The sequence below is a fragment of the Tamandua tetradactyla genome, chromosome 2 (genome assembly GCF_023851605.1).
Source record: "Tamandua tetradactyla isolate mTamTet1 chromosome 2, mTamTet1.pri, whole genome shotgun sequence".
NCBI classification, from domain to species: Eukaryota; Metazoa; Chordata; class Mammalia; order Pilosa; family Myrmecophagidae; genus Tamandua; species Tamandua tetradactyla.
The window spans coordinates 78,078,349-78,102,380 of record NC_135328.1 but is presented as its reverse complement, the minus strand read 5'-3'; the positions used below and the strand labels follow the sequence as shown (position 1 = coordinate 78,102,380).

At 42.3% G+C, this 24,032-nt stretch overlaps 1 protein-coding gene across 2 annotated transcripts in view; it reads right to left on the bottom strand.

The window, feature by feature from the left end:
• Positions 1 to 23,802, bottom strand: part of SAXO1 (stabilizer of axonemal microtubules 1) — a 118,609-nt gene extending 94,807 nt beyond the window's left edge. The window contains exon 1 of one of the 2 annotated variants that reach the window (XM_077148082.1): positions 23,624 to 23,802. Coding sequence is in view for 1 of the 2 variants with exons in the window: in XM_077148081.1 (XP_077004196.1) it covers positions 16,813 to 16,859 (47 nt within the window). In the remaining variant the exon portion in view is untranslated. Of the gene's footprint in view, positions 1 to 16,812; positions 17,174 to 23,623 lie in introns of those variants that run through there. The other variant, XM_077148081.1, reaches the window with a different exon arrangement.
• Positions 23,803 to 24,032: the final 230 nt, after the last annotated feature.

Below are 24,032 nucleotides of genomic sequence, written 5' to 3'. Positions count from 1 at the left end.
ACTTTACTGCTTATGCCTGCTGGCCCTCTAGTCTCTAAATTCTTTTAGTTTTGAGTCTATCGAATCTGGATCGGGGTTCAGCTGGCAGCATTACCAGCAAGACACCGATGACAAAGACATGTAAACTTTGGCATGGACCGCTAGGGGGAAGGACAGAGGCAAGAAGCACATAGGCCCAAGTACCCAGAGCACCATCCAATGTGAGGAGGCCTGACACAGGCACCACCCAAGTATGGCGGAAGGAACTTCACCGCTTCACAAATGGATTCTGGAAGGGAGAGCCAATCATAGCACTCCCTTTGCTCAGAAGTCAGGTAAGCAACTTTGTGGTTACAGTTTGGCTTTTGCTGTTAATTTTTCTAAAAAGAAACTGAACTCTAGTTAGTAAAAATGAGTTGCTAGGCCCCCTCAACAGTTATATGTCTCATTATAAATTAATAAATAGGCATTTTGGTTCACACATCAGTCTTTGGTGCCTGGTTAGTGTTAAGTCATCCCCAAGACGGTGCAGCTCGCAGGGTGCTGACAAAAATCCAAGTTCAGCACCCACAAGAAAAGCAAGTCATTTCAGGCTGTGAGGTCTTCCCCAGGGCTCAGGCAGTCAGCTTTCCCCTAGAAACGATTCTTCATGATCCCTCCCTCATACTTCCACAGCCTCCACCAAGGAGGACAGTGGCCCCAGCAGGCACCTAACCATAGGCCCCTCTGGCATGCCTTGCACTCAAACTGGGGAATGGCTAGAACAGTAGGGTGCAGCCTGGAACCTTCAAAGTTAATTTGTCCTGTGGTCAGTGGAGAACTGACAAAGGCCTCAACTTGGCAAAGACACCTGGATTGTATTTTAGAAAAATCATTATTGGAAATAGCATCTCACTCCACCTACAGCAGGAGTGAAAATAGATCAAGTAAGACTCCCCAAGCATGTTGGAAAACTGCAAGATGCTCAATCAGTGGGCAGAATCATCTTGTTAACATTTCAGGCTTCCTCTGAGAGAGAGGTGGCAGCTCAGGAGAGCTATAGCTTTGCTGCAGGTATTATCAGACGTCCCTCAGCCCCAGGCACAGTTAGCATGTCGGGCCTCCCACTGTCATGGCTCCACCGTGTTTTAACACCAGTGATGCTGAAAGACGCTTGCTCTCTGCTCTCGCAGGGGGTGAGGGGTTAGGAAGTCAGTGAACAAGACCACAAAACAGACCATTGAGACCTGGAAAGCATTAAAACCTCCCTGTGAGGTTGGATTAATACCTATGGGGGTGGGGGGAGGGAAAGGGGAAAATAAAGGTCCTTTTCTGAGGAGGACTGAAAGGCAAGTCTGAGCTCAAAACAGAAGATGCTTCCCGAAGGTGATGGAGGGTGATGAGTGCCAGCCTCACGTGTCAAAGCTGGTTCCAAACGACCCCTGCCAAAAAACTCTTCTAAGAGCAGGCTGAATTTTTACCTTGCTTCTTTTTAATCAACAACTGGAAAGATTTAAGAGTCTTAAAATAGCATCTCTTCTTGAAGAAACATATGCCTTTTGTTTTTGAGGTTGGTACTGGTATGCATTGAAGTAGCCATGTGTTTCTTGAAGTGCAGTTTCTTATTAAAACATGCAGATTCCTAAGCCTCAGACCCACAGCAACCCAAGTATACAGAGACAGGGCCCAGGATTCTGCATTTTTTTAAGTAGCCCTCTAGTAGATTCTAGGTACATTCACGTTTGAACACGAGTTTCAGACGTCCACATGCAGGAGAAGGGCTCCGTGGTGGGAAAACCTTTGTCTTGCTCCAAGGATAAGAGTATAAGATCCATGGCTGTGATAAACAATTTTCCATGGCTATAAAATCCTAATCTATGCACTTTACTGTAGACTTTGATTTGTTTAAAACTGCATAAATCAGACAGCGTCCATTTCACTTGCTTTTAGCCAAGATTCCTGACTAACGCAACCATTCTAGAAGCTTCATTAGTGGAAGCATCATCACGAAAATTTTTCTACACGTAGTCCATGTACCTTCGAATCCAGGGGTCGGAAGCTGGAGAGGAGCTATAGGAACCAGAACCAAAGCCCTAAATTCAGTGATGATTCAAAATACGCTCATAGGGATAAAGGATGCGAAACAACGCACAACGATTTTGTTTACACTGTAATGTCTTATGTGAAGTCATTTATGCAGAGTTATTTAAGAGTCTTCAAATTCCTTTTTGGGGAAAAATACCTTAATAAGGTCCATTTTTAGATAAAGCAGTGGAAGAGAAATAGAAAGACTGGATTCGTGGTGGTGCCAGAATTTGGGGAACTATCACGGTGGGCAGTGAGGAGCAAGGAAGGCTTCCAAATCCAGAGCCCAGCTGAGGCTCCAGGGTGGATGTTAAGTGGGACTTTGTAACAAAAATAGAAGAAATATGGGTCATTCCAGCTTTGCAAGAGAACATGGTTCAAAAACCTATCCACATTCTCTAGGCCCAATTCTGCAAGGAAGGTCATTGCCCTCCCCCCACTGGAGTGAAGTTCTCCCGGGCAGCATAGGGCATGGCTCCCAATGATGAGTCTGGTCCTGGCACTGTGGGATCAACTATGCCTTCCTAACCAAGGGAAGGAAAGGAGGTTTAATAAAATAAGCCTTCAGTGGGTTAGGAGAAATCAAGTGGAATCAACAGGCTACTCTGGAGGTGACTCTTATAGAAGCTTCCGTTTGATAGTGCCGATTGCCATGGTTTGCTAAACCCCAACAAGCATCACTCCTATTGACTCTCGAGAACACATAGGGTTTAAACTGCGTCTCTATATAAAGGTTTCATACACTAAGTTTGCTTTCCTAGAGCCTGTAATTCCCACAGGGTTCCTAGGTCAGATAAATCCTGAAACCCAAAGGGCTCAGTCTTTCCAAAATTATTAATTATATCCCCCTGTCCTTTAGGGTCGACAACCCTTCTCAACATTAAAAATAAGTCAGAACAGGCAATGTCCAAAGATCCCTATAGAGTAGGGAAAGGGCCAAAGTAGAAGGAAGAGGTATAACAGAATAGGATTTGGCGAACGAGTATGACTGCTGAATCTATACTAATATTCCTTCCAGCCTTAAGTGTTTAGGAGCAGCTAGAAGGAAAACTCTAGATGGGAGAATAGTAGTCAGTAACAAACTCTGGGATCTTTTCTATAACTACTTGTTGAAGCATGCTTTGAAAATTGCTTTTTTCTTTCTTTGCTTTGTATATATGTTATATTTTACAATTTAAAAAGTTTTTAAAAATCCATACACTGAGCTCAGCAAAATAAACCATGAAAGTAGAAGCGAGAGTGTCATGATTTATTAGGGTTTTCATATTGAGGAAAGCCTTTTTTCCACTCCAGATTTAAAAAGAAAAAAATCGAACCATTTATTTCTTGGTGTTTTGCTGTGGATAGGTTCACTTAGTCTTTAAACCCATACTGTGTGACTTTGCACAAGTGTAGGTCCTGTTGTATTGCAAAGTAATCCTTCCAGTAAAATAAATATCACAAAGCTATTCCCGGTTTGGATGAAAGAGAATTATGCAGTAAAATTAATTATAAAGGGAAAGTAATGACTATTTATTCAATACTTTTCTCTTTTGAAACATCTCATTACTAACATTTAAAATCATGTCATAATCCTTTATACATGAATCAATGAAAAACTTTAGCTCTAGTCAAAAAGCATGAGGCTTAAGATAAACCTAAACAAAAGCACTTTTAACTTATTCTGTAAATTCCAGACCTTATTTTCTATTTCTGACATGGAAACATGCATTTTCTATAAATTGTGAGCAAACTTTCCTTTTGTCTTTAATTAAAATAGTGCATTAAAAGTAGCCAATTGTTACAAAATTATAAAGTAAATTAGCTAAAGGTGGATCATGTTGGGCCACTATGCAAAAAAAGCACAGGATAGTCACCTGTGCTGTGGCTGGCGGAGAGACCTATGCCAGATGCATGCCACCTTCAGTAGATGCTAAAAGTGCTTTTTAATAAGAACATCTTTCTTTTTTTGTTTTCAGATCAAGTCAGCCCTTGGGGTTGGGGTCAGGGCAGGGGACGTTGGGTGCAAATATCTTGTAGAATTTTAGTTGAGATGTGTTTGGGTATAGATGTGCATTTGCCTTTGCCTAGTAGCATAGTTGTTTGCTTAAATAATTAATTTTTTTTTTAATTGCACTGTCAGTCTTCCTTTGATGTAAGAACAACATGTGGTCCATACATCTAACGTGGCCTTTGTACCTAACCACGAGCGTGAGATCATCTTTCTGCTGTGTGTGCAGCAGTGTCCATACATCTAACGTGGCCTTTGTACCTAACCACGTGCGTGAGATCATCTTTCTGCTGTGTGTGCAGCAGTGTCCATACATCTAACGTGGCCTTCGTACCTAACCACGTGCGTGAGATCATCTTTCTGCTGTGTGTGCAGCAGTGTTTGGTGTGTGTTTAAAGTAAAAACAATGGTTGTTCTTCTTCTGGCATTACTAAGATAAACTGAACAATAATAAAGAAAAATGCCTTACATAGAAAAAAAATCCATATACTGACTTAAGCTTGAAATACATTTCTCATAAAAACACTGCTTCACATTGTGACTCGAGTCTCAGGCTAGCCCACAAAAGCCTCCTTAAAATTAACTGCTGGATGTAGACATAATCAGGGAGTCACTGAAGCAACAAATGAAGCTTTTTAAAATAACTGAAGGCCATCAAAGGGCTCTAAGGAAGGCAGTGGCACCAAGTGAAAAGGCGGATTAATTAGGAATAGCAGGCAAGAGACAAGAGGCTGAAGTCTACACGTATGCATTTGTATTTTAAATACAGATGCCTTAAGAACCCTCTTAACTTTCTTGGTCTTTCAGGCACATATGGATCTCAGCTTATTTTTCATATCACATGTGCCCACAGTTCTCTGCTCCATAGTAGAGGTTCAAGTTCAATCCACATATTAAAATAAATGCTCTTCTCTCTTTTCATAGACCTGAGTTTTAAGTGTTGAAAGGGACCTTTGAGATCATCTTGTCAAGCCTCCTGCCCGGTGCAGGAATCCTTTCCACAGCATCCCTGAAAGGTTCACACCCAACTCAAAGGCCACAGGCAGTTCACTCCGAGACCCTATGGTTCTAACTACTATAAAATCCTTCTTTATTTATACTGACCCCAGATCAATTTTCATGAGGTGATCACTCACTGCTCTTTAGTTCAATTCTCTGAGCAACCCAGCACAAATGTGATCCCTTTTATGCAGAATTCAGTCTTTCAAATACTTGTTGCCTGTATCTCCATCCCCTCACCTTCCCAAGTTCAAGTCTTCTCAGTTCCAGGATGCCTTTCCCAAAACTTGGTCATCCTGGTCACCCTGCTTCATTCACTGGCTGGTACCCTTTAAAATACGATGTATCCAAACAGAAAAGCATCCTTTAATTGTGGTCTGATCAGGCCAACGTCCAGCGGAGTAATCACATTTCCTGACCTGGACCCCGAGCTCCCTTTAGCCTGAAACTAGGTTATACTGCTTCTTAGCAGCCACATCACGCCATTGGATCATATCAAACCTGTGGTTAAATAAAAACCAAAGACCTTTTCATAAGCTATGGCCAAGACAAACCTCCCCATTAATGTCTACTTAATTTTTCACCCCAAATGTGCAACTTCATGTTTAAGTTGCAGCATGGTTTTGGCTCAGTATTCCAGCACGTCAAGATAATTTTGAATATTGATTTTGTCATCTATTACACTTGTTATATTCTTCCTGTTTTGTGCTGGGGTTGTTTTTCTGTTTTGTTTTGTTGGTAAATTTGATAAAGATGTCTTCTGCATCTTCATGCAAGTTTTGATAAAAATATTGAACAGGACAAGACTAAAGCTGGAGTTCTATGACAGCTTCGAGACAGTGTTCCAAGTAGGCAAAAGGCCCTTGATTGGCACTCCCTGGGCCTCCTTAATCGATGAGCTGGGCACCGAATTATAATTCTACTTTCATCCAGCCCAATTTTCAACAACTTTATCCACAAAAACATCCAGCAAGTGTCCTCAAGATGCCAATTTCCTGTCTAATCAGTTTCTTCCTACCTTCACCCTTATTACCCAAAACCACCCCCTGCCTCAGATGCCCAGTTTGTATTTTGCAACCCCACACCCCCCCAGCTCAGTGACTGGACTGTGGGAAGGACCCTACATGCCAGAGGAGCCACTTCACAGGCTGACCCAAAAGCACTCCTTCTCCTGGAATTTAGAAATAATACATTGAACTATTTCTCTTAGGTCATGTTGATAACCAGAATGAGCTGCAGTACAAATCTAGGGGCCTGGGGCAACCACAAATGGCTGATATGCAGAGGAAATCCGAGTGCTGAGAAGACCAGATAACCTAAAAAGTTCGTGAGGCCCAAGAAAGATGTGCATTTGTTCTAACTAGCCATTCAGTAGTTTTTTTGAAAAATCAAGAAAGCATGTATCCATCCTCAGCTCCGCAACAGGTCTCCCCTTCTCCCTCACTTCCCTAAGGACACTTACAGAAGTGCCATCTGCAAACACCCTTGGAACCCCAAGGTGGACAGAAAAACTCCATTATAGAGAATAGAAACTACCTCCTTGTCTAATAACCATTGATTTTTTTAAGTCCAAAGAAGTTAAAGGATCTGAACAAGTTCGCAAAGCTCTGAGTAATCAAGACACAAGTCTGGAATTCAAAAGTTTCAACTTGCTGTCCCATGTTCTTTCTCTAACATTGCCTTCTGCCCTCCCATTTGAATCAGGATAGGATAATGAGATATCAAATTAATTCTTTGCTTTTCGCTTTGACCTCTTGTTCGTGGATAGTAGTATGTGGAATTTATTTGTAGAACAGAGTTGAAATGCATCAGACTTAAAAAAAAAATAGTGAAGAGGAAAGATTGTGATTTTTTTTAAACAATCACATAAAGGATAATGTTTCTAAAATCAAATAACTGATCAACAGTAACTTAGCTGATTTCATAAATTACAAACTCAATGTGTTAACATGAGAATGAGGGGCTTCTGGATTTGGATAATTGGTTAGTTTGATAACATTTAAAAGCACTTTCAGAGAACCAATCATAGAACTTTCAAAGTTATGTTGAACAAGCCAGTAACAAAGATGACAGAACAGAATGAGAGAGTTTGCTATGCCATAAAGATGCCTTTAATTCCCAGCAACATTATTTTTAAGAATGAGAAAGTTCTAAACAGAATAGAAACTGAAACTTAATGTTTGTTAATGGCAGTCTGAACTTGAGAAGTGTAATAATGGCTGGACACAAGGGCAGGCATCTCTGAGAGGACAGAGGGCCGCCCAGTGTGGGGAAAGCAGAGTTTATCCTTGCTGACCACGTCTGTCCTCCCAGTTGAATCAAGTCCCCAAGCACTGACATCCATCCCTCTTTTAATTCTCTGCAGCGAGTTTCTCATTAGCTTCAGTTAACAAACAAGGAAACTAACACTCTTCCCTAGAATGCAAACTCCATGAGAGCAGAGATCTTTTTCACCCCTCTTAGGACCTCATTGCCCAGAGCACAGTTTGGTGACTTAATTTAAATCTATTTAATAGCACTTATCTAGACCTCACTATGTTAGCCTGTGTTACGGGTTGAATGATGTCACCACAGAGGTGTTAGATAGAGTCCTAACCCCCAGTCCTGGGGGAGCAAATCATCTGTAAATAGGATCTTCGTGGACCACATTAGTTAAGTTGAGGCCAACGTGAATCAGAATGGACCTTAATCCAATGGGACTGGAGTCGCTGTAAGCAAAGGAAATTTGGACACAGTGAGTGGGGAGAAACGGCTATGTAAGGAAGGCAGAGACTGAGCTGCGGATGGCCGGCAAATCACCACCAGAACGGAGACTCCAGACTTTGGAGAAAGCATGGTCCAGCTGACATTATGCTTTTAGACTTCTAGCCCCTCAGACAAGCGCCTGTTGTTTCAGCCAACCAGCCTGTGGCACCCGTTCTAGCAGTCCTGACAAACTAGGACAGCCAGGCACTGCTCCATCTGCTTACTCACCACCAGCTCAGTCTTCACAACAAACCCACGAGGTCGGCTTTGTCATCATCTCCATTCAACAGTTGAGGGAATCAAGGTGCATGCAAGTAAAGACTTCACTGTAAAATTATTCAAGATGACACAGCTGGTAAGTGGAAAAGCTGGGATTTGAATCTAGGGGGCCTGGCTCTACAGTCTGTCCCTGTGACCCCCTGTGTTGCCTCTTGTACTAAATCGCCAGCAAATTATTTGTTGAATAAAGTGACCAAGTAAGAGAAATGACAAGAATAGGATGAAGATAAGATGGTTTTCAGAAAATATTAGCAAACTACAAATCCCATGCAGAGGACCCAACTGAAAAACAGACTTAAAATTGGCCAAATTGAGACACGTGGAAATTATTTCAAGAGGAAAAAACAAAGCAAACAAATACGGATGTTTGCTGTTCTTTTGAGCACTTCTCTTGCGCAGAGGACTGTTGTATCTACCCTGCTTAAAATCCACCAGCGGCTCTTTGCTGCTGAGCTCGCAGGCGGCGGTAGTGAAGGGCCCTGCTGCACCGTGCTTGGTGCGGCAGGAGCTCCCTCTGCCTCGCGTCTCTGCGCGCGGAGCCCTGCAGCCCGAGCTTCTTTCTTCAGAGCCCATCACTGAACCCAGGCCTATGCAACCCAAACCGCCCCCCCCCCCCAATCCTCACACCACCCCAAGGACTACCCTAGGGAAAAGCTATTGTATCCCCGTTTTACAGAGAGAGAAAATGGCTTGCACAAGCCCCCAGGGTGCAAAGCTGGCAGGCCAGGATCCGAAAGCAGGTATCCTAACCCCAGCCTTCACTGTCCTAACCCTGACGCTGCCCTGGCACCCCAATTAGGTCACTTCTTCCCTGGCCCTCCTGCCACCCCACCTCTCAAATCCTGCATCACGTATTTCATCAGTCTCGTTCATTCAAAACTCAGGTATTTTTCCCCATGAAAATCGTCATCTTCCCAAATTATTAATCAACTAAAGATCAATCTATAACAAATATTTCCGTTTCGATGGAGGGAGATGGTGTTTAAAGCCGCTCACAGGTGCTCTAAACTGACCAATTTGCAGAAGATACAGTTGAATAAATTTTAACTGCTGTAATTTGAATTACTACTAAATTGTACTCATTTAATAACACTTGAAATTTGACAAGTTATGCACACTGACATAGACCCACCTCATAAGAAAAGTATAAATGAACGATTAACATTGATTCTGATACACAAAAATGCCATACCTTTTAAAGAGGAGCAGATAATGTAGCTTAACATGACAAATGCACAAATTTTACACTGAAAATAATTCAATGTCAAAGTGAAAGGGGGGTTTTTTTTTTGGTTGGATTTTTTTTCTCTCTACATGGAATCCACTAAAGATAAGAAGTTACCAGCAAGTATCTGCTAAAAGCTGATCTTTGTCTTTTTTTTCTTAATCAGAATTTATGAAAGTCGATTTTACTTAAATTAAAAACAAGAATTCTTCTTGAAACATGTAACATCAAACCAATTCCTAGATTTTTTTTCCCCTTCTTCTTAATTTGTAACAGAGTCTCTAAGAAAATAAAATCTAAGGTTAAGGAAATTTCCATCAACGTGAAGAAAATATTTTCCAAAATTAAAATAACAACGCTCCTCCCTGGTTAACATAACTGATTTAAGTTGCAGATACCTGGCTGCCCCAGAGATCGCCTTTCTCCCCAGGCTCTGTGAAAAGGCCAAATCCACATGCTTTTCAGCAATCTGTGAGTCCTCTATGGGACTACCTTTTTATGAAATGTTGCACATACTACCAATGCTACATAAATATTTCATGATACATTATCCAGTTCTGGAATTTCCTGCAAGATTGCACAAAATCTTTAAAACTGCACTGCAAGCCATAAAATAATCAGATACAAAAGTAACTACCATATCAATTCTTTAATTAGCAACAATTTTTTTTTTTTTAACAAGCAACTTAGAAAAGAAGGAACTGTTACATCTTAAAGTTCCGGAGAGATTTGATATTTATATTAGTTTACTAAAATGGCTTTTAGAAGTACACCTCTTTTTTTTTTTTACATCAGATACTATTTTTCAATTGGACAGGAATCTTCATATTCTAATCTGTAGTCAGAAACGGCCCAATGTGCCTTGAAAATACTCTGACATTTCAACAGACTACGGATTCTAAAGGCCAACACAGTGTCTGATACCTAGTAGGAGATTATTGAAATTTAGTTGATTGACCAAAATTGTGCCTAAAGCTTTCCCATATATTAAAATTAATCTCGACACTTTTAATTTTCTCACCTGTAAAATAAAAGAGCTACAGACCATTAAGATCCCTTTCAGCTTTAAGAAGGTGATTAAGATTTTACTTTATCTGCAGCGGCCCACACTTAAAATTTTGTAATTTGGGGCAAGAACAACTCAGTAAACCGAAAACTTCCCCAAGGAAAATGGAGGCTCAAATCAGCAAATCAAATTTTCAAACTAAGCAATGCTTCCCATGTTAAGGGGCTCCCAGTAAGATAATGTATGAGGGAGTACTTTAAATTTTTCAAAGCATTGCATAAATTTAAGGTGGAAAAATACTATAAAACTGTGATGAGTGGGATATTCCGATGTGATTGGAAACATTATCATTTCATTTACAAAAAAGGGTCACTCCACTCAAAACACTCCTGAAAGTAGTTTTTGCCAAGAAAATTAAGTGGTCGATTGGTCGTTTAAAAAACAAACAGGGCAGAGCAACGGTGGCTCAGTGGCAGAATTCTCACCTGCCGTACCAGGATGCTAGAGACCCAGGGTTGGTTCCTGCTGCCTGCCCATGCCAAAAAATAAGACAAACAAAAAGACCCAGTTGACTTCACTGTTTTTATACAACCCATGAAATATGTTTGCTTATTTGGCTCTGATTGTGTTGAAAAGAGATTATAGATTTGGGAGGAATAATTCTAATTGCCATATTTGGATTACCAAGGAAAGGAGTGGAGTGTTATTATGGAGGGAAACCTTGCCCCTGACAAAGTAAAATGTGTCTTTTTTAAACCATCAAAGCTCATTAAAATGTTATGAATGATCAGAATCTTCAAATTTAGATATTTGAAACACCTTCAATTTGTCCATCTGCAACCCATTCCTCGAGGTATACACCACCTTCCCAGCAGACTGGGCCCTAAATTCTTACTAATTGCTCATTTGAGAAAACCTCACAAAGTCACTCAATAAAAAATAAAACTAAAGGAAAACCTAGCACTTAAAATTTTGCTTTCCATTTAGGCTGGTCTGGCTCAACCAGTATTGAGAGTTGGCCAGGAGAAGGCTGCCATCTTGTGGCCAAAAGGAAGAACTCACTCCAAAACAGCTGCCCATTGGTGGCTTTGCCCCAGAGGCCTCTGACAGCTGCCCCTGCAGAAGGAAGCATCTCAACCAAAGCCTCCCCACTGAAGCACAAAGGCCTCCAAAGTTAAAGTTGACAGAACATTTAAAAACTCTGTTCAAACAAAGCGCTAGGAGGAAGATAAATGAGGGAAGAGGGGACAGTTGTGGACTTCCCTCCCTCCCCAGCAGCCCCCAGAGTCTCCAGTGATCTTGTTGGGAAAAAAGAAGTGGGGGAAACCGAAACCCAGAGAGATCAAGGGACTCAGAAACCTAATCTTCCCTCTCACACTGGCGGGCTCCCTCCTCTTGCAAGGAGTCCTCCCTTCACACGTGCCTTCCCTCCAGATTCTCATCTTTTTCCATAACATCAGGCCAGAAAAGTGAAGAACCCAGAGATGGCTAGACCTTAGAGAACACCTATGAAATGCCTCTCATGCCATCCCAAACCAGCCCGGTAGCAGATTTAGCTGGAAGGCAGGGGACTGAGCACTTATAAATGAGATGAGTTTCGTCCAACAGGGCTTGCAATGGTACAGAGCTTCCATATCTGCACTGTCCACTGCATAGCCATGGACCACCCGTGGCCAGAGCGCTGGAAAATAGGACAGTGCAACTGAGGAGCTGGATTTTCAATTTTGTGTAGTTTTAATTAATTTAAATGAAATTGCACGTGTGATCAGTGGCTACCACCATACTGGATGTCACAGATCACAGATCTAGCTCTTGCCTTTCTAACCCATCCCATTGTGGTACTGCCTTGGCAAAAAAAAAAGTCTATATATAGTCATTCATTCAAAAACACTTGTTTTGACTGCTATATGGAAAATGGTAAGGATTATACAGTGCACACATAAATAGAAAATATGGCCTCTGCTTCTCAAGAGCATAGCAATGAGGGAACAAAACATGCAGACACATAACTAGAACACAGAAAAGGGGTTCCTGCTCTGCTGGGAGTTATAAGGCAGACACGTGGCTGCAACAGGACCTTAATGGGCAGGTGGTAGGAACAGGAGACATGGGCTTAGAGAAAGGAAAGGTGAAGGTAGGAACAGACAGAAGCTCAGAAGCTCCACTCAGAGAATGTCAAGATGCCTGCTCCTACTTGAGGAGTGATTTCGTGTAAGAGAATCACAGGAAATCAAACTAGAAAGATTATCGTAGAATCACTTTCCAAGCATAAAAATCAGAACTGGGGAGGGAACGATGGGAATAAAATGGAAGGGGCCAATAAAAGAAAGATTGCATAGGAGATGCCTATATGTTGAGAGGCGAGGAAAGGTCAGAGATTATGTAAAGTTTTAACCAGGGTGAATGAAAGGCTGCTGTAACCATTAATGAGGCAGACATCGAGACAAGGGGGAAATGGTGAATGCTTGAAGGGGGCTGAAGTATAATATTGAGGTGTAATAGCCAGGTGGATCAACAGGCACTTTGAAAAGTTAGAAATGAGATTGGAGGTCAGAAGAGAGAAGAGTTGATGGACGTGGGAATCCAAGTCCAGAGACCAATGACTGAGAACAGAGTGGCTGGGTGGGTGAGTGGGCGGGCGCATGCATAATGGAGGATAGAAAAAAAGAAGGACTCGAGGACAAGCCCTGCTACTCATTTAAAAAAAAAAAGAAAGAAAAGTCCCTTTGCAGGAATGAAGGAGACACAGTCAGAAAAGGACCTCCAGAGAAGTATTAGGAGAATATGGAAACTGAAGATACTTCTGCGTCTCTTGAATGAGTGAATTCCTAACTTCCTAACTAGACTGCAAACTATGTGAAGATGGAGACTATACATTATATTATTTCAATCCCGACTTCTAGAACACTGAAAATTAAACCCTAATGACAACTCTACCTGCTAATACCTCAATCTCAAAGTAGCTAAAAACAAACTCAATAGCACCAATATTTTCCGTTACCAAACCCTTAACCTCAGAGAGTCGTCTCTGACTCTTCCCTTTCTCTGGGAATCCACATCTAGTCAGCTGCCACCTCCTGGCTCTATCTGCCAAGTAACTCTCATCTATCCATTGCCTTTCCACTGTCTGCCACAATTTTAGCTAGACCTTTATGCCACCAATCTGGACTCTAAGCCATCGTCTGCCCTCCAGATGCTCCCAGTCCTGTCTATCCCACACACTGCTGCCAGATGTACCTTTCCTAAATGAATACCTGGCGCCCTCCCTTCTCTGCCCATCCTTTCTCCCACCCAATCTCCTCTTGTGGAATATTTTCTATTCTTCACTCTCCTCAAGACTTCCTTCCTCCTCCTCCTCTAATTATAAGCAGAACTGTGTGCTTCCTCTTGTCACTTCTGAGGAGACAAGTTTATGCTGCAAAATACCCTTAATCTTAAATTGTGTGAAGGACTGATGTGGTAGTTGGGTTCTGGTATCAACTTGGCCAGGTGAAGGCACATAGTTCTGTTGCTGTGGACATGAGCCATTGGCATGTGAAGCTCATCTGTTGCTGATTACATCTGCAGTCGGCTAGGAGGCGTGTCTGCTGCAATGAGTGACGTTTGATTTAATTGGCTGATGCATAAATGAGACAGTTCACTGTAGCACAGCCCAAGCAGCTCAGCATTCCTCATCTCAGCACTCGCAGCTCCAGCCCAGGCCTCTGGAGATGCAGAAAGGAATCACTCCTTGGTGAGCAGGGAAAGTTGTTGGAACCCAGAGGCCTGGAGAGAAGGCCAGCAGAAATCACCCTGTGACTTCCCGTGTAAGAAAGAACCACAGTTGAAAGTTAGCTGCCTTTCCTCTGAAGAACTATACATTTTTAACTAAATAAATTCCCTTTTATTAAAAGCCAAACCATCTCTGGTGTGTTGCATTCCAGCAGCTAGCAAACTAGAACAACATATCAAGGAGTGACAGCCCAGCAGGAGAAATCCTCCCAGGTCCTATAGCCTACCCCACTCCAGACGCCCTTAGGGCAAGGACCACCAAACACCATGAACCCCATAGCAGTGAGCCCAATATTGGACACCACGGGAAGCCCAAGAAAATGCTGGCTGAATTAAAATTGTTCCCCCAGGGTAAAGGAGATGAAGCAGGCTGCAGGATTATCAGGGCGAGCCAGGATGAGGGGTAGAGGCAGCAGGTGTTTGTCACTGGTTCGTTAGATCTGACTGACCATGGGGAGAAAAATAGAACTGAATAGCACATGGAAGAACTAGGGGACTTTTTTGGGGGGGTTTGCTGCTTTTAAATAAGTGTATATTTTTCTTAGATAGAGGGCCTCTTCCCATGTTTGGACACTTAAGTGAAAGAGCTAATGAAGAAAGGGAAATTGGGACTGCAGGAGAGAGTGGGGAATGAGGGGGGTCTGCTCCCAGAAAAGGAGGAGGCAGAAGGGGTGCTGTAAAGGCCCCTGGATGGAGGGGACCTTTAGATAAAAAGGGAAACCTAAGCCAGCTAAGGCAGACCACAAAATAAAAAGAAACAATTAAAGCTGTCTTCACTTGAGCATCCCCAAAAGCAGATCCTGAAACAAGAATGTGAGTGCAAATAGCTTACTTGAGGCATTATCCCAAAACCCAAGAGCAGGAGAAAGGGAAGGAGGCAACGCCAATGGAACAATGCGTTCTCCCCTTCCATTTTGGGCAAAGGTGGAGTAACAGGGAAAACTTTAAAAACTGTACAAAATATATGATATAAGGCTTTTCAAGACATGCAAACATCACGCAAAGAATAATGATCCCCGAGAGGTGGGAAACAAAGGCGATAGCCCCTTTGTTTTTGTGAATAGCACCCCCACCACACCCTTAGTACAGTCTCCAAGCTATGGAGCAGGGAGGGGGATCCCAGGGTGAATCCAGTGGTTTCCCTTAGTCCAGACAGAGTTGAAATCCAGGGAGGCCCTTCTAGGCAGCCACAGGTTACAGGAGCAAGTCTACGGAAGAGAGTCCTACTTAACAAAGCTTAAAAACAAGGCACAGGAGGTGCGAGGGTAGTTCAATGGTAGAATTCTTGCCTGACATGCGGGAGACTTGGGTTCGATTCCTGGTCCATGCACTCCCCAAAACAAACAAACAAACAAAAAACACACAAGTAAGCAAAAATTCAACAAATGGTGCTGCAACAACAGGATACTCACATGGAAAAATAATGAAACGTGACCATCCCCGCCCGCCATACAGCATACAAAAAAAGGCATACACAAGTTTGTGATCCAGCTCAGGGGTTCCCAATCCTGGCAAATGGTCAGAATCGCCCAAAGGGCACTGCCTGGGGCCCTCCATCAGAGATTGTGATATAGCAGCCTGAGCAACTGACAGTAGCTTTAACCCACCCCCACCCCAGGTGATTCTAATGAGCAGCCAGGGTTGAGAACCATTCAGCCATGCTAGAGATGGTACAAGGTTTCAAACCTTGTAACACAGATTTTAGTGAGTCCTTTAATCCCCGCCTCCTCCGTCTACAATGATGTCATTTTTTGTTGTATTCATGAAGCATATTAAATTGGAAAGCACTTTTTTCAGATTTCAGGAGGCTCACATGCATAATTCATTTATTCCTTACAATCCTACCTGGTAGGCACAGGTGATACAGAAGAAGAAACTATGGCATATGGCATGGAGAAGTCCAGTTACCTGCCCTAGATCCACAAGGAGTGGCAACACAGGAGAGCTGGCCCAGTGCCCACCCTCTTATCTGTTGCTTCTCTGCTGCCCCATCTTGGTGGCTCCCCAAGTTGTCCTGTGAAGCAGGTGAGAGGCTCAGCTCCCAGTGTGCCTGACACTGAGTAGGCAGCCACAAAACTCTGATGAGGAGAATGTCTCCCTGGGACCACCTGTCCGTAACTGTGCTTCACCCCAGGCATGGTCCTAAAGGCAAAGGGCCAGGAGAAACCTGATAGCTTGTGAAAGCAATCTCCCTTTCATTATTCTCCTTCAATTTTACACCGCATGGAAACAAGTTTTACAAAAACTTTATACTTCTTTGACAAAGTAACCACAATTTATCTGAGAAACTCAGTTACATTAAAGAAACCCTCTTCCTCATCTCCATTCCATTCCGAAAAGCACAACCAAAAAAAAAAAAAAACCCACAAGACTGGACAAGGGATTTTCCATCTGATACTTTCTCCAGCTACAGGGAAGGGAGCACAAACTCTCTGCCGAGCTGCGTCCATGTTGCAACCTCCGCACAGCTGTGAAGTGGCTGAACAGGGGAAAGGGGGTGCAGCCCCATTCGCCAGGATTGATTCAACCCCAGAGCTTTAAACTCTAGCTGACGGTAAGGATGGCGATGAATCTGCCATAACACTGCAGCCTAATAATAATGGTTGACAGGTGGAGAATCCACCGCGATGCTGCCTGATTAATCAACACAAGATGAGTCCTCAGCCTAGCTTTCCAGAAAGTGGCTTCGCTTACCTCCAGAGGCCCACACCCCACGCCCAGCCCCCCGCCTTGCGCTGGGCCGGGCAACCTTACCCGCAAGAGCACAAGTCGCAGATGCACTTCCTCTTCGAAGGGGCCATCCTAAGGACCTGTGTCCACGTAGAACATCCCCTGCCGCCCCTGCCGCCCCTGCCGCCCGGTGTGCCCCAGCCGCCTCACTGGGGGCACACCAAGTCTCAAGGTCCTGGGCAAATGTTCTCCGTATTTATTCAAAAGAAAATTTAAGAGGCCCTTTTGCAAAGCCCTGTGATCTGTTGCCTTCCTTATGCTGGCCTTGCACGAGGGGCAGCAGGGAGGGCGGATGGCGCGCCAGCCCTGGCCACCTCCCCATGCACGCGGCCGCCCCAGCCTCTGCGCCCCGGACCCATGCACGTGGAGCGGTGTCCCGCCAGGGGAAATGAGGACTCTCTGTGACGTCGTGGGCCAGGAAGGGCACATATCTAGATGGCAATGACATCACAAGGGCCACTTGTGACGTGAGGGAGTCCCCAGTACCCCACTTGGAAAGCCCAGGACAAGATTTACCCCACTGGACCTTGGAAAAACATAAAGGAAGGTGGACTTTGGAAAGCTCGTGGGTGCGCTTATCAGCAAATGCCACGATCGCCTGTACAGAAAAGCTGAAAAGGCCACTGCCATCACATTATGTGGCATTTTCTGTCTCTAGGATCCGTGGTTCTCTTTTTTTATAGAAATGCATCCCTTGACCTCCAGAAGACTAACCTTAAATGCCCTTTCCAGACTAAATATAGTTAAGATGTCGATTCTACCTAAATTGATTTACAGGTACAATGCAATACAAATTAAAATCCCAAAAACTTCCTTTTCAGAAATAGAAAAACCAATAACCAAATTTATCCGGAAGGGCAGGGTGCCCCAAATAGCTAAAAGTATCCTGAGAAAAAAAAAATGAAGTCGGAGGTCTCACGCTACCTGATTTTAAGGCATATTATGAAGCTACAGTGGTCAAAACAGCATGGTACTGGCATAAAGATAGATATGCTGACCAATGGGATCGGATAGAGTGTTCAGATATAGACCCTCTCATCTATGGACATTTGATCTTTGATAAGGCAGTCAAGCCAACTCACCTGGGACAGAACAGTCTCTTCAATAAATGGTCCCTAGAGAACTGGATATCCATATGCAAAAGAATGAAAGAGGACCCATATCTCACACCCTATACAAAAGTTAACTCAAATTGGATCAAAGACCTAAACATTAGATCTAAGACCATAAAAGTGTTAGAAGAAAAGATAGGGAAATATCTTATAAATCTTATACTTGGAGGCGGTTTTCTAGACCTTACACCCAAAGCAAGAGCATTGAAGACAGAAAGAAAGAAATGGGAACTCCTCAAAATTAAACACATTTGTGCATCAAAGAACTTCATCAAGAAAGTAAAAAGACAGCCTACACAATGGGAGACAATATTTGGAAACAACATAGCAGATAAAGTTCTAGTATCCAGAATTTATAAAGAGATTGTTCGACTCAACAACAAAAAGACAGCCAATCCAATTACAAAATGGGAAGAAGACTTGAACAGATACTTCTCAGAAGAGGAAATACAAATGGCCAAAAGGCACATGAAGAGATGCTCAACTTCCCTGGCCATTAGAGAAATGCAAATCAAAACCACAATGAGATATCATCTCACACCCACCAGAACGGCCATTATCAACAAAACAGAAAATGACAAGAGCTGGAGAGGATGTGGAGAAAGAGGCACACTTATCCACTGTTGGTGGGAATGTCAAATGGTGCAACCACTGTGGAAGGCAGTTTGGCGGTTCCTCAAAAAGCTGAATATAGAATTGCCATATGACCTGGCAGTACCGTTGCTAGGTATCTACTCAAAGGACATAAGGGCAAAGACACAAACAGACATTGGCACACAAATGTTTATAGCAGCATTATTTACAACTGCAAAGAGATGGAAACAGCCAAAACGTCCATCAACAGACGAGTGGCTAAACAAACGGCGGTATATACATACGGTGGAATATTATGCAGCTGTAAGACAGAATAAAGTTATGAAGTATGTAACAACATGAATGGACCTTAAGGACATTATGCTGAGTGAGATTAGCCAGAAACAAAAGGACAAATACTGTGTGGTCTCACTGATATGAACTGACATTAGTGAATAAACTTGGAATGTTTCGCTGGTAACAGAGACCACCAGGAGATAGAAATAGCGTAAGATATTGGGTAATTGGAGCTAAAGAGATACAGATTGTGCAACAGGACTGAATATAAAAACTCAGAAATGGACAGCACAATACTACCTAACTGTAATACAATTATGTTAAAACACTGAATGAAGCTGAATGTGAGAATGATTGAGGGAGGAGGGCTGGGGACATAAATGAAATCAGAAAGAAAGACAGATGTTAAAGATTGAGATGGTATAATCTAGGAATGCCTAGAGTGTATCATGATAGTAACTAAATGTGCAAATTTAAAAAATGTTTTTGCATGAGGAAGCACAAAGGAATGTCATTACTGCAGGGTGCTGAAAATAGATGGTAATTAATATTTTAAAATTTCAACTTATGTGTGAGACTAAAGCAAAAAATGTTTATTTGGTGCAAAATTTATATTTTGACTAGTGCATTTCCTAATATAACTTATGAGGATAGCTTGGTTGAACATCATAAGTACATGGAACCTTGGGTAGGACATGAGATTTTGTTGATTTTTCCACCGTGATGACCCGATGAATCCCAGAGTGGTTCAATCAGTGAGTGGAAAAGTATTTGCAAAGTCCCCTTCGGGGAATGGTGAGAACAGGGGAAAATTCAACCTCCCCAAGTTGAATTCTTGATATTCTCACAAGCAGTGTGGACAACCAAAGCTCTAGGCTGAGCCCCCAGTCTTGGGGCTTGTTCATATGATACATAATCCCTCAAAGGATAGGTCAAGCCTACTTAAAATTAGGCCTAAGAGTCGCCCCCAAGAGAGCCTCTTTTGTTGCTCAGATGTGGCCTCTCTCTCCAGCCAACACATCAAGCCAACTCACCACCCTCCCCCTGTCTACATGGGACATGACTCCCAGGGGTGTGGACCTTCCTGGCAACTTGGGACAGAAATCCTAGAATGAGCTGAGACTCAGCATCACAGGATTGAGAAAAACCCTAGAATGAGCTGTGACTCAGCATCAAGGGATTGAGAAAACCTTCTGGACCAAAAGGGGGAAGAGTGAAATGAGACAAAGTGTCAATGGCTGAGAGATTCCAGAGTCGAGAGGTCATTCTGGAGGTTATTCTTACTCATTAAGTACATATCACCTTGTTATTCAGGATGTAATGGAGAGGCTGGAGGGAACTGCCTGAAGATGTAGAGCTGTGTTCCAGTAGCCATGTTTCTTGGAGATGATTGAATAATGATATAGCTTTCGCAATGTGACTGTGTAATTGTGAAAACCTTGTGTCTGATGCTCCTTTTATCTACCTTGTTAACAGACGAGTAGAACATATGGAATAAAAATAAATAATAGGGGGAACAATTGTTAAAATAAATTTATTTTGAAATGCTAGTGATCAATGAAAGGAAGGGGTAAGGGGTATGGTATGTATAATTTTTTTTTCTGTTTTCGTTTGATTTCTTTTTCTGTTTTTTTTCTTTTTCTGAATTGATGCAAATGTTCTAAGAAATGATCATGATGATCAATATGCAACTATGTGATGATATTGTGAATTACTGATTATATATGTAGAATGGATGACCATATGTTAAGAATGTTTGTGTTTCTTTCTAGTCTTTTTTTTAAATTTAAAAATTAATAAAAAAAAAAATGCCCTTTCCAGATCTTCCTTGGGGAAATCCACGCCTGTGGCTTCAAGTGCCTTTTGAGAATTGCTCCCACACACAGACCTTGCTCCCTTGAGACCAAAGCAGTTTAAAGCGCCAGGCCTCTACTGGTCATACGGTGCGCAATCTTCCAGGTGGTAATGTGGACCCTTGAAGCACTGGTTTTCAGATTTTGTGCATCAGAATCACCTGGAAGGCTTGATAAGCACCAGTTTGCCAGGCTCTTACCCCCTGGAGTTTCTGATTCAGAAAGGCATGTGTGGGGCCAAAAATATTCATTTCTAACAAGTTCCTAAGCGCTGCTGATTCTCCTGGGTCCAGGACCAGGCTTTGAGAACCTCCCCTTGATGCAGTGTTTCTCTAACTTACTTGCTCCTGAGAGCCACTTCAAATTGCTGGCCTGAACCCTCCTACATTGACTCTCTAGTTTTAGCAAAAAAAACCCAGGTGATTCTGATCATGAAGCAAATTCAGGAGACAGGACTGCTCTGGCAGGTTGTTTGGAATTGAACATAACTTCCTGGTTATAGGAAATGGCAACTTAAGCTATTAATAAGCCTTTGCCTATTTTTCTTTCCCAAACTTCCTAACTCTTCCCATTAGTTTAAGTGAATGAGTGAGTCAATCAGAGTCATCTTAGGCCAAAGGAAACTTGGGGATTTTGTTTTCTTCCATGTCAGTTAGGCTCTGGAACAGACAGTGGCAAACTATTGTCTGTGGTTCAAGTCCAACCTGCCACCTGTTTACCTGTTTTTGTATGAAAAAAAAAGAATTTTATGTGATGTGAAAATTATATAAAATTCAAATTTTAGTGTCTATAAACAAAAGTATTAAATTTTATCAACAAAAACTGGGTGGAGAAAGGGAGGGGCAAGGGATATGGTATGTATGAATTTTTTTCTGTTGTCTTTTTATTTCTTTTTCTGAATTGATGCAAATGTTCTAAGAAATGATCATGATGATGAATATGCAACTATGTGATGATATTGTGAATTACTGATTAAATATGGAGAACGGAATGATCATATGTTAAGAATGTTTGTGTTTGTTGTTTTATTTTTTAAAAATTAAAAACTTAATAAAAAAATATAAAAAACTGGGTGGATATAGTCCTGATTTTGCCTCCTAGCCAGCAAAGCCTAAAATGAATACTCTCAGTCTTTTTATAGAAAAAAGTTTGCCAACCACTGCTCTAGAAAGTCAAACAGGTAGACCCAGAGGGAAGCAAAGTTTATTGATCACACTTAAGAACAGTAGAGGGTAAAGGTGCTCCTTGCCTTCCTGGTAGGTCAGGGGAGGATGGAAACCTAGGGGGGCAAGAGGAGAGGTGGGAGCTGTTGGAGATCAAGGCAAATCCTGCATGCCATCTGTTCTGGTTTGCTAGCTGCCAGAATGCAATATACCAGAAACAAGAATGGCTTTTAAAAAGGGGAATTTGATCAGATGCTAGTTTACAGTTTCAAGGCTGAGAAAATGTCCCAATTAAAACGAGTCTATAGAAATGTCTAATCTAAGGCATCCAGGGAAAGATACCTTGGTTCAAGAAGGCCGATGAAGTTCAGTGAGAAGGCACATGGCCAACATAGAGTTTCTCTCTCAGCTGGAAAGGCACATGGTGAACACGGTCAGCGTTCCTCTCTCATCTGGAAGGGCACATGGCAAACACAGTGTCATCTGCTAGCTTCTTCTCCTGGCTTCCTGTTTCATGAAGCTCCCTGGGAGGCATTTTTCTTTCTTTATCCCCAAAGGTCACTGGCTGGTGAACTTCTGCTTCTTGTGGCTATGTCGTTCTACTCTGCTCTCTCTGAATCTCCTTCATTCTCCAAAATGTTTCCTCTTTTATAGGACTCCAGAAACTTCTCAAGATCTACCCAAATGGGTGGAGACATGTCGTCACCTAATCCAGCTTAACAACCACTCTTGATTAAATCACATCTCCAGGGAGATGATCTGATTTCAGTTTCAAATGTACAGTATTGAATGGGGATTATTCTGCCTTTATGAAATGGGTTTTAGATTAAAACATGGCTTTTCTAGGGGACATACATCCTTTCAAACCAGCACACCATCTCTTGCCATTGATGCCATCTGTACAGAGGCAACACAGTGCTGGACACCATCCTTCTCTTGACAGCAGCCTAACCATTATCCATGAATCTTTCATCACAGAGATGCTCACTTAAGCCCCTTGACTTTGATGAAACAACCCCATCAAATTGCCCTTATGCATACCCATCTTGTAACAACACATGGCATTCCCAACTTCCCCCATCCCTGCCCCCAAAAGAGAGTGGAGATCGTGAATGATGAAGATGATATGAACAAACAACCTTAACAAGATATTTCTGTAGAGCTAGTAGGACACCACCCTCCCACATCCACTTGTTACACTTACTGTCCATGTTTTTTAGTTCTAGACAATTCTATACCAATCCATCAAAACACCTCCCTAACCCCTTTCCCAAAATTTCCTTGCCAGTAAAGAGAATTAACATTTACTGTCACTTGCTATGCACCAAACACTCTAGGTAACTTCTCACACAAGCTCTCTTACACAAACTCACTCAAAGCTCAGGTGGTATTATCAGATCATTGCTTACAATCACACCAATTCAGAATCACCTTGGTCTTTATGAATTTCTTTGTTAACTTTTCCACCCAAGAAAAGGAAAAAGAAAAAGAATGAATGGGTAAGCCAAAGATCTAAGAGAGCATTGCACATAGTATTTTATCTTAAATTTTTTTTGCAAATTTTCCCTTTACTTATTAATATGGGTATCTTTAATATCTTTCCCCAAAATCTTTTAATAAAATTGACACTCAGTGGAACTTAACAATGTTTACTCTATGGGCCTTATAATCCCTTGTTTTAGTTTGTTAGTTGCTGGAATGCAATATACTAGAAACAGAACGGCTTTTAAAAAGGGAATTTATGAAGTTGCAAGTTTACAGTTCTAAGGCTGTGAAAACGTACAAATTAAGGCCAGGCTATAAAAATGTCCAAATTAAGGCGTTCAGAGAAAGATACCTTGGCTCAAGAAGGCTGACAACATTCGGAGTTTCGCTCTGAGCTGGAAAGGTACATGGCAAAGTGTGCTAGCTTTCTCTCCAGGCTTCTTTAACTGCTTCCCTGGAGGAGTTTTCTTTCTTATCTCTAACAGTCTCTGGCTGTGTGGACTCTTTTGGCTCTTTCCAAAATGGTTCCCTTTTAAAGAGCTCCAGTAAGCAATCCCACCTTGAATAAGTGGAGACGCATCTCCTTGGAAACCATCTAATCGGTCACCATCCACAATTGGGTGGGCCACATCTCCATGGAAACAATAAAAAAGAATCCACCCAGCAGTTCTGAATGAGGATTAATGGCCATAGCTTTTCTGGGGTACACATCAGATTCAAACAGGCACATACATGTACCCCCAAATTCATTGTTGTATACC